An 11,535-nucleotide genomic window follows, 5' to 3' on the forward strand; every position below is an offset into this window, starting at 1 on the left:
TTAAACTACGTCCAGAACCATTTATTACAGGTGTGTTTGACAGTAAACCAAAATCCACTCAATGAAGCTGGACTGAGCAATGATGTCCCGGGTGCACCGCGAGATGATTGACAGGTTTCAGCTGTCAATCAAAGAGACAAAGGATGAGATATGTACGATCTCTCACTCTGTCAGCATTTCAAAGTGTTGCAAACTGTCTAGAAATTGCTGTCAAAATACAGCAATGGGGAGTGGATGGTATCACATAATAGACTTTACCTCAATAAAATTGAATTAAAAATGCAACACTGCACTTTAGGACACTATTAGTTGACGACCACACTGTAATCAAATTACTGTTAACCATTTGTTTGACCATTTGTTTGAGTGTTCTAAATACTACAACATATTGCACCTTTAATTGGCTCGTCTATAGTACACCAGTATCATATATGTATATGTGCAAGTGCTTATGAAAAATGACAAAATAAATCCCTGCCACGGACTGCTAAATTGTTTTCACAAAACCTCTGCAATCCAAACCTTACTGCAATTAATTATAAATAAGTGGATTGTTTGTAAAAGCTGCAATAATGTTTCACCTTAGTCAATATCAGTTATACGACAGACGGTCTGTGTTCTCTCACTCAAAGGCACATTGTGTTCTGGGTCATCTGATAACCCAGAGGATTGTGCGTCAATGTTTATTATCAAAGTTGGATTTTTCCCAGAGGACCCCCCCCGGTTTTAGTATGTTTATATTCAAAGACCTTTAAGCAGCCTCGATCCATGACTTCGCACGTGTGTCAATGTGTCTCCTGCTCGCGAGTACGATTCAATAAATGTCATTATGACGTTTAATTTAATTAAATGTTTAATGATTTCACACCCGTGTCGAGTAAGATTTATCGCCTCACCGTGACCAGATGATCATTTTTATTTTTTTTTATTCATCCGAGGGTGTCGTCTGATGTCTACAGACGATCTTTGCTACAGAGGCGGATCTGCGGGGTGTCCTCCCCCCCTCTGCACGGACCTGTCTGCCTCAGTGTGGACCAGCTGAGCAGAAGAGACCATCATGGCACCTTCAAAGATGAACCGGGTGTTCGTCATCGGCGTGGGCATGACCAAGGTAGTCTCAACGTTAGTTAGTTAACACTCGTAGTGTGTCAGTGGGTGAGACGAACGCGAATGACCCAAATGTACAGCGAGACTTGAGGCTAGCATAGTTAGGCTAGCATAGTTGGCTAACTGCAGATTTAAGTGCATTGGACATGTTCCCCTTTTAACATGTTTTTGTGAATGTTATCCAACAGACCACCGCGTAGTGAACATTTAATTGTGCACATAGCGTTTCAATTAGTCTCGTGTCTTGGTGTCACAACTGACACAAAGTTAATATTAGCTAGCATTAGCTAGATTAGCCCAAACACTGTTGCACAGTTGCAGTTTAATTGGAAATGTAGGTTATTTAGCTTTACGCTTCTTGTGTAATTGTTGCTTTTCTTGAGATACGTTAGGTAGCAACTTGTCTGCGTTGACTGCTCAACTTTGCACCCTATCTAATGTCCCTATTTCAAGTCCATAGTTCATGGCCAACAGTTACAAACTGTGCAAAGGGTCACCGATTTATTTCGTAGGATGGTGATGTTGGGACACGCCCCCCTCAACATCTGATTGGCTCACAAGCCAACCGTAGTGAGCTAGAAAGCCAATCGGAAGCAGGGAAATACGGATCATAATTTGCCTCCCTCGTAACTAATAATTTAGTAAGATTTAGTCAATGCATGAAGGGAGCTGGATTTTTTTTACAATGTTTACATTAAAACGATTCGGTTTGTTTAGTTTCACTGGGATTCTTAATGTGAACAGTTTTGCTTCAGTGCTTTATGGCCTTTTTTATAGGTCTATATTTAAGTTCTCAAAAAGGAAATATTGATTATAATAAAAATGTAAAATACATTATACAAATATATGCCCCCCTCCCCCTAAATAAGAAAATAATTTAATCTGCAGATGTTTTTTTGTGGTTTTATCAATTGACCATGACTTAATGGTGAAGACCTCTATTTTTCATGTTACGTTTATCACAACTTTTGAAATACCTATTGATTAGTGTGACTCACTGACGTTTCATCTTATGCCGATTTTCACTGTGACTATTCTGTTGCATGTATACTATACTTTAATAAGAACATGGATGTGAATTTATATGTTGATTTACATACTTTTCTGTACTTTGCTGCAGTTTGAAAAGCCAGGAGGCAACTATGATTATCCTGATATGGCCAAGGAAGCAGGTGCTTATCCTTTGGATTATGGACCTTGTTCAGACAATCAAAAGATACCATATCTGGGAAATGGAACCTGGTGCAAACCATGTAACAAAATGAGTTTATTACTGTATGTCTACATCCTATTTTAGGTCAAAAGGCTCTAGCAGACGCAGGAGTCCCATATTCTGCCATTGAACAAGCCTGTGTTGGATACGTCTATGGTAAAACTAGACCCTTATTGTTTACATTTTTCATGTTCTCCAAGAACAATTTTTTTACATCACAATACTACTAATTTTGTCAGTACACTCTTGTATCGTCCTATGTACTTTAAAATACAATTTAAAGGAACATACTTTTGTTCATGAAATAAAATCAAAGGAAATATTGATTATAATAAAAATGTAAAATACATTATACAAATATATGCCCCCCCTCCCCCCTAAATAAGAAAAGTTATCAACTTAAAAAAAACAAAACATCAACCACCCAGTGTAACACATACGAAATAACATAATTTATTCTATCTCCATCCCTCAGGCGACTCCACGTGTGGGCAGAGGGCAATTTACCACGGCCTCGGCCTGACCGGGATCCCCATCATCAACGTGAACAACAACTGCTCCACGGGCTCTACGGCTCTCTTCATGGCTCGCCAGCTGGTCAGGGGAGGTGAGCACAGCAGGATGCCTTGAAAGCGATAAACCACCCAAAACCCATACTTCTAATAAGGAGGCTGTAGAGAGGTCACATGGTTTCATTGTAGTCTAATTACTCGTGTTCACACCAGGAGAAAAGCATTGCAATATCCACAGAAACGTCTTTTACCAATTTATGCAGCGTTTGTCCATTATGAAGTATAAAACTGAAACTTTAAACTCTGCACTTCCCATCTCGTCTTGCAGGTCTTGCTGAATGTGCCCTTGCCCTCGGGTTTGAGAGGATGGAGAAGGGCTCTTTGTCTGCAAAGGTATTGAAAAAAAACATGTGCATTGTGTTGTTGCATCAGATGTAGAAAATAGATTATTAGAGATTTAAAAAAACAAACACACGTCCCGATATCATAGTCATTAATACATAATAATAATAATAAAAACAATATTACAGCAGACTCAACAAATATAGCTGTAGCTGCAGTGCATTGTAAAATCTGGCCATGGATGAATGAAAATTAGCTTCTTGGCTCATTAACAGGAACATAAGTTATTTAAATATATTTCCAGTATTGATGGGCCAGTTCATGGCAGATGTTTTTGGCCTATTTGTCTTTTTGCATACTGTAATTTCTAAACATTCTAGAAGTTGAGGCTTGTTGGTGTATTAATGCAAATCTTCTCCAGATTTTACCATAATTCTCTACTTAAAAAAAAAAAATCCAATTAAAACGTTATTTGAGAAGTACTTTCTTTTAGTTTATGGACAGGACCAATCCAATGGACAAGCACATGGAGGTGATGATCAACCGCTACGGGATGGTGGCAGCTCCAGCAGCAGCACAGATGTTCGGTAACGCCGGCAGGGAGCACATGGAGAAATATGGTACACGCTACAACAACATCTCACGCTGGATGTATACGGCGTTGAATCCATGGTTTTAACATATCATACACAGTAAACGTTTGTGTCTATGTTTGAATTTCCCACAGGCACAAAACCGGAACATTTTGCCAAAATTGCCTGGAAAAACCACAAGCATTCCACCAACAACCCGTAAGACAAGGTTAACCTGAAGAACTATTTTTGCATCAAAACGGTCCTTGAATGTCTAGTTAATTTGTGTGTGTGTGTGTACTTTCATGCAGGTACTCCCAGTTCCGGGATGAGTACAGCCTGGAGCAGGTGATTAACTCCCGGAAAGTCTTTGACTTCCTCACTCTACTGCAGTGTTGGTAAGAGCGTCGCTGATTTACAGTTAATGTCGTTATCTCTTGATAATAAAATGTATCATCCCGACTGGAGTGTAACTGTCAAAACAGCAGCTTCGTACATTTGATCAAAGAGTTGTTGCTCCTCACATTAACTCGTCAACTTGTCCCACTCTTCTTCTCCTCTCATCAGCCCGACATCAGACGGCGCCGGAGCAGCGGTGCTGGCCAGCGAGGCCTTCGTCAGGAAACACCACCTGGAGAAGCAGGCGGTGGAGATCGTGGCCCAAGAGATGGTGACTGACCTCGCTTCCACGTTTGAGGAGAACAGCTGCATTAAGATGGTAGGAATCATTAGCAAAGTGTCTCACGACGACACACCGTCTCTGACGTTCCCCCCCTTGTCTGGATCTACATTTGACTACATTTTTAAAGTTGAATTGTACTTTGTTAAGGTGGACAACAGATTTAGCTGCGTTAGAGCCAACGATGGGGTAAAATATAAAATATTGCATTTTTGAATACTAAGCAAAAATTATTTTGATAGTGTTGCTGAAGCAAACACAAGTAGAAAAAAACACCCTGGTACATCTTGGTCGTAAAACTGCTCTCATAAATAACCTCCAGGTGTCCACAGTATTACCCTACTAGTTAGCAAAAAACAAACAAACCAAGTAAGATTTAAGTAAGATTAAACCAAACATACTATTTCAATAGAAAACGCTTACTATATCATACAATCTAATCTAAATAATTAAACAATACTCCTTATGAATACATTCTAAATTCCATCAGTAAATCAATTGCTTCAACAATCATTATGTGGACCTGAAAGAAAACCCTTGATGCATCCTTAGCTTTGTTCCTAAAATGTTTTATTTTGTCCCCTCGCTTTAGGTGGGTTATGACATGTCACGGGCGGCGGCCAAGAAGTGTTACGAAGCTTCAGGTCTGACGCCCAGTGACGTCGATGTGGTTGAGCTGCACGACTGTTTCTCAGCCAACGAGCTCATCACGTATGAGGCTCTGGGACTGTGTGCAGAGGGTGAGACCGCCGCTCTGAAACCTTTGTCTTCACTTATGATTGTATGCACCAATTCCCATTTTTCACAATACTACATTTAAACAAAGGTTTGTTAGTTGGTAATACAATGCATGGATTTTTTATATCATATTAACACGTATTGTGAATTTCACACTGTTTTACTATGTTTTCTTTTACAACCAGGTAAAGCAGGACAGCTGATTGACAGAGGGGACAACACGTACGGAGGCAAGTTCGTGGTCAACCCCAGTGGAGGTCTAATCTCTAAAGGACATCCTCTCGGTGCCACAGGTAAATCAAGCTGATGCCTCTTGACGAAAGACTGTTGCCATAAAGGAGGACAAAACATGACGCAGGGAGTGAAGATGCCAGATTTGGAGCAAAGCTTTTTGAGCAAATGTTTATTTCTATCTTTTGCTGGCGCAGCGGATTAACATGCACAAAGTATAAAAAGTTGTGTTGATTGGGATTAGACTTTGTCAAACAACCCACCGTGGCCACTAGGTGGCGTGTGTCACTCAGTGATGCAGCCTGCATGTGAGAGGGCAGCCGAGTGTGGCTTAGGCAAGCCTTCACGCTAATCTCTCATGTTAAACTCTAAATACTGCAGCGGACGCTCCAACATTTGTCTTACACATTCTGTTGCATGCTTAAGAAGTTTGTGTGCTCTAAAATATGCACACACTGACACTGGGCCACAACGCAGCTCTATTCTCCTCTTGTCTTTCATTTCAAATTAAAATTGATCGCTCTCTCTTTGGCCCCATTCCTCATACCTCATGATCTCAAGCACCACTCCCTCTACCTCTTTATTTCCGCATTACCTTCCATCTCATTGATACTCCCTCTATATAACGGGTCACCCCCCCCCCCGTGTGCGAGTGCCCCAATCAGCGCTAAGCTCCCTCTGATCCATGGTGTTGCTCCTAATCTTCATTGTCACCTCTCACCTCGGGAGACACACGGTGCGGATTCACTCACTGGTGCAAAGACCCAACTTCCTCCTTTCACATGTCGAAATGACATGCAAGGACATATATGTATATGGTAAATTACCACCAAGTTAAAAGGCTTGTTTCCTTTCTTTAGGACAATTTTCTGGATGAATCTTTCTGAACTTGCCTTTTCTTCATGTATAAGGAATCTGTAAGGGAGGATACAGAGGCCCTTTTTATTTAGCTAAATAGCCAAGCATGCGATATATTCTCCATTTGGCAGCAGCATTAACAAATCCGGGTGAAGAGGATTAAGAGTGCCGCTGAATGTAAGAGATGAACCGTGAAGAAGTCTTTACCCTTTAGCCCTTTAGCTTATTTGCATAATCGAGAAATGCAAAAGCTCATTAAGCGAAGGGATGAAATGCTAAGCTGTAACGCTTGCGCAGGAGCTGTCCTCCTGAGATTAAGGAATTGTTAGATGACAAGTCAACTTGTCAACCCTCTCAGTAAAGATGCTTATTAGAATGCTCTAGTGTCACTTCACGGGGGGTCCGAGACATGATGCGGATTGTGTCCGTATTGTTTGTCTTTTAGCATCGTTCTCAAGAGAGAAATGAATTTACAGCAACTCGATATTCTGAGTCGTCGGTATCCAGTGGCAAAAGTGAATTGCCCGCAATGAGATGTGGCATGTGAAGGAATGAGCCTCGCCAGTCACACACCTGCTTTGAGACAGCACTTTGCTTCCTTTGTAGTCAAATAGTAAAATTGGTATTTATGTTTTCCAGCAAATACGTCATGAAATAAATTGCAATACCCCCACTAATGCATTTTCTTTCCAGTAATTACATTTCAGAGTCTAAATCCTCTCCATTTGGCTTGTGATGACACGTTTTCACCCGTTTACAGCTTCAATCACCCACAGCGGCAATGTCCGTTGACACCAGAGCTCGCTCACTGAGTCAAATTACCTTCTGTGCCTCCTTGTCATCAGGTCTGGCCCAGTGTGCAGAGCTGTGCTGGCAGCTCCGCGGGCAGGCTGACAGGAGGCAGGTCCCGGGGGCAAAGGTGGCCTTGCAACACAACATTGGCTTAGGAGGCGCCGTCGTCGTTGCTCTCTACAGGCTGGGATTTCCTCAGCAGTCCAGGTCAGGAAGTAGTTTCCAGCGATTTTATTATTTTTGATTCATTTTATTATGTACTATTCATTTGGCGGAATTCATTTTTGCAGTGTCAAACAGAGCGATGATCTGCCGCTACTGGTTAGTACGCCGGAGGCAGAAGGCTTTGCACATCCGCTTCTATATTATTTAACAATTACAGCGCGAAATTTGTGATTTCGGTTGTAGAGGCACTGTGCTGCTTCATCCGCGGCTCTCATTCTGCAATATAACATATAGATAGAAACTTACAGAACAGTTTAAACGATTTTCTTTTTTTTGCTTTCCACAGTTCCCGCGTAGGTGCAGTTCCCACCAGCTCAGCCAGTCTGGAGGGATTCAAGGCGTATCCTGTATTTAAAGAGATGGAAAAACGTCTACAGGAGGTATAATGGCACCCGGTTACAACCCAAAGCACCCTCACACCTTGAACTAACTAACTAGATAACATTGGTTTGACCTTTTGCTAATGCTCTTGGTTCGGCATCTCCAAACCTCAGTCCAATCTCGCAATTTCCAGTGTTGCGTTGAGTAATCGTTGCTCTGCTCACTGGGGGATTATTAGAATCCGTGGCTGTGAACAAAAACAAAGGTTTAGTTCGATTGGTGTTTGCAAGCGTTGGTCAGATTCATCAGGAGCTGAGGTGACCTCATGCGACCTTTGGGACGCTGTTACCCGCAGTAGTCTTACATGTGGGTGGTTTTGCAACATTTAGCGACGGTGTCTGGAATAGATTGGAGATTTTGGTGTTTTTGACAGACTTTTTTTCTGTCACATTTCAGTCATATGTGACAGACAAGTTTTGCCCCAATAAGGAGCATATTTCAGAATGATAATATTGTTCGAGCAGATCCAGAAAGCCCGGCATACTTTATTGCGTAAAACAAGTCTGAAAGCATGTTGAGAATATTTTATAACGCTGTACACAATTGGCTGCATTGCATTGTGGACAAGCAGCCGTTCGACACAATCAATATATAGTTTTAATCTGACTGATCCTGACTTTGTAAATTCCCTGCAGGAAGGAGAGCAGCTTGTTAAGAAGATTGGTGGAGTGTTTGCCTTCAAAGTGAAGGATGGACCGGAAGGGAAAGAGGGGACTTGGGTTGTCGATGTAAAAAATGGCAAAGGTTCCGTCACCACGGACCCAGGTGTGTATGTCGGCGGAGGTGTTGTCAAGATTAAATATGTGTTAGTTCTCACATGTGGGCTAAAATCTGCCTTTGTAAACGAACATGAATTTGTTCCTTAAAGAGACATCATACATGAATAGTGTATAGAATCTACACTATTCATGTATGATGTCTCTCATAGATGGTTTGTGTAAAAAGAAATCGGATTGTACCACTTTCTTCATTTGACACTTTGTCTTTGAAGTTCAAAAAAGGAAATCTGTTCAATCCCCTCAGATAAATCATGGTTTAAAAATACAACTGAAAGGTTGCTATTGATTTGGTGCTTGGGTTAAGATGTGAGAGGTTGCTTTGATTTTTTTAAAAGAGCTGCAACTCCACAGTCCAGTAACACTCGCCAGTGAAGGATTCAAAGCAGTTGACATTTTCAACCTAATTTCCCTCACAAAAATGATCTGTTTGAATGTCTTTGGATCTAAAGACTTTTAAAACGGCTGCAGAAGACATCAAAACCTGAATATAATTAGATTTAAAAAAAAGAGTACCACCCATAAAAGCCCAATCTTACTTTTAATCTCTCTGACGCGTGAAGCTTTTTGATGAATTGTCTATATGCCAGAGTCATGCCGAATGAGACTTTTTGTTATTAACACTTTAGGAATTTACACACACACACACACACACACTTGTTTACACAAGTGATAAATGAGATTGGGAACCGCTAACGGACCATTCTGCACCCAACCACCAGGCTCCGTGAAAAGCAGCTCTCTAGTTTTCCTGTAATGCTGCAGACAAACCAACTAGCAAAACCTTGGCTGGCCGAGGTAACGAGGTCACCTGAACCTGGTGTCGGCATTTATTTAATGTATTCTATGGGCTGTTTGACTGAGGTTTGCATGGACGATAAGCTGTCCGTACCACAAATACACATGTGGTTTCTGCAAGGATAAAAAAAATCCATGTGTTCACCTAATTACACTTTCAGAGGCCACAAGCGTATTGCTACATAACCATCATCGCTCAAACATGCAGCTTTTCTGCCTTCGGCGCCATGGTGACTGCTGTACGCCGCTGCTGCTACGAGCTGAGAGCTTGATTCATACACTTTTGTTTCCCAAAGGCCTCAGAACAAGGCCACTCATCACATTGCTCTTTGGGTTGTTTCTTCAGTAGAAGAAATGGACTTGAAGTGGAGCTCGCAAGATATTTTTATACAAATGGAAGTTTCATCCAAATGAGAAGTGTAGTCTTAAGTGCTTTTATATTCCATCGTTACAATGATGACTAACCTTCTCCTCCTGTGTCTCTCTTCCTTAAACGGTTATTTTTTGTATTTTGGAACAGTATGATTTAAAAAAAAAATTTGGGACTCATTTGACATTTTGCGGTGGTGGAAAAGCCTTTTTTAAATTTATTTTTGTTGTAGGCAAAAAAGCAGACTGCACTTTAACCATGAGTGACCAGGATCTTCTGGAACTGATGACGGGAAAGTTGAACCCACAAATGGTATGTAGTAACAAATTAACCACCACCATCTGTGCTCGCCAGAGGTTCATTTAGTAATGATAATAAGAAAAATGTACGGGACGGGATCCATCTAGGAACAACTGGCAATTAGGTGCCGGTGCAGGAAAAAACATAAATGGGTGTATAGATGAAACGCTGCTTACATCAACGTGATAGTGATGATGAATATATACATGAAAATACATGTTGTGGTATATTTTCCGACCGAAATCTAGAGGCTCAGAGCTTGTGGATAAAGAGCAGTAAAGAATGTCAACACAGGGAAATTAACTGTTAAGTCCAAAGCTTTAGCCTCTGCTCTGATCTATTTTCTGCCGCCCAGATCAGAGACACTGCAGGAGGATGTGAGCACTGATTCAGTGGACAGCTTAACGCGCCAAAAAGGCGTCTTCCCTTGAGACGCAATTTTTGGCATTTTATAGCGGCTCATTTAAAAACACATATTTCCAAAATCCGTTAGATTTATCTAATGTTTTTATTAAAATTGTAATCTGAGTTGTTAATCCAATTGCTTTTTTTTAACTGCTGTCTGCAGGCTTTCTTCAAAGGGAAACTGAAGATCACTGGGAACATGGGCTTGGCCATGAAGCTGCAGAACCTGCAGGTTACTCCGGGGAAGGCCAAGCTGTGAGACCCTGAGCGCACCTTGTGTCGTCTCTGCAGCACTTCAACGACACGTTTGTCGGAATACTTAATTCCTCCGTTTGCATTTGGTCATCGACAAGCACAAGGAAAACGGTCATCTGATCTTTAGAGGAGATCTATAATGTTTTAATTAAAGCAGATGACTTTAAATCAGAACACTCACTGTAGAATACAGTTAAATATCATGTTATGTTGCTTCAGTTCTCTTAAAGTCTTCTATCATTTCTGAAACATCCATAGTCTCTAATATGCTTTTTTATTAATCGTCCTTAATGTGCCTTAATTTCCCTCTGTGGAATTAAGATTGTGGTTCAAAGCCGATTGTGGTCTCGACCCTTTTGATAGATCATTTTGTATTTAATACAAGTCTGTAAATCCTAGCAAATATTATTATATTAATTAAAACGAGAATTAAAAAAACTAAAACTGTGTTTTGTTCTTCTTAAAGTAAAGTTTATCTTCTTTAAAAATAACTGCATCTATGTGGCCTGAATGAATAATTGGATATGGACGGTGACTTTCTGTGACTTTTATTCTTTCTGTACCAACGCGTTCCATTTCCTGTGTTTGAGCTTGAACTTCCGTACGTTTCTCTGGATAAAGTTCAGGTGTTCTGCACGGCGGTTGGATGGCGTTGTGCACATGTGGGCAACAATAACTTCATGTTGAGAGTGAGGCGGCCAAGGGCATGATGGGAAACGGCGGGCTCTCACCAGGCTCTTAAATTTGACAGCAAATTACACGTTTTTATAATAAAATCCCGCTGTGTGCCGTTACCGCTATAGTTGTGCAATGAAGGATTACTCTTAAAAACACATCATAATATGTTGTGTATAATATAATGTTGCTGTTTTACAGGCCGACATAAACAGAGCAAAGGATGTTAACATTAATCTACTTTTATATTTACTACTGCTGAGTGCATCTCAAAATGTCCTGGATGTATCGCTGTTATGGATCTCT

At 40.9% G+C, this 11,535-nt stretch overlaps 1 protein-coding gene across 1 annotated transcript; it reads left to right on the forward strand.

Annotated features, from left to right (window-relative positions):
• Positions 1-794: 794 nt before the first annotated feature.
• On the forward strand, positions 795-10,998 carry scp2a (sterol carrier protein 2a). Its single transcript, XM_040170486.2, has 16 exons — positions 795-1,111; positions 2,228-2,279; positions 2,405-2,476; positions 2,796-2,927; positions 3,161-3,225; positions 3,668-3,794; positions 3,902-3,965; positions 4,058-4,144; positions 4,314-4,464; positions 5,018-5,165; positions 5,349-5,456; positions 7,098-7,251; positions 7,556-7,649; positions 8,286-8,415; positions 9,827-9,906; positions 10,463-10,998. The coding sequence occupies exons 1-16, from the start codon at positions 1,058-1,060 to the stop codon at positions 10,556-10,558; spliced, it is 1,614 nt and encodes a 537-aa protein (XP_040026420.1). The 5' UTR covers positions 795-1,057; the 3' UTR covers positions 10,559-10,998.
• The last annotated feature ends 537 nt before the right edge of the window (positions 10,999-11,535 follow it).

The sequence above is a fragment of the Gasterosteus aculeatus genome, chromosome 3 (assembly GCF_964276395.1).
Source record: "Gasterosteus aculeatus chromosome 3, fGasAcu3.hap1.1, whole genome shotgun sequence".
In the NCBI taxonomy this organism is placed as follows: Eukaryota; Metazoa; Chordata; class Actinopteri; order Perciformes; family Gasterosteidae; genus Gasterosteus; species Gasterosteus aculeatus.

Coding starts and splice junctions, on each gene's coding strand:
- scp2a (XM_040170486.2), top strand. CDS start 1,058: ATGGCACCTTCAAAGATGAACCGGGTGTTCGTCATCGGCGTGGGCATG. Junction 5,457..7,097: donor ACATCCTCTCGGTGCCACAG/GTAAATCAAGCT, acceptor CCTTGTCATCAG/GTCTGGCCCAGTGTGCAGAG. Junction 8,416..9,826: donor TTCCGTCACCACGGACCCAG/GTGTGTATGTCG, acceptor TTTTTGTTGTAG/GCAAAAAAGCAGACTGCACT.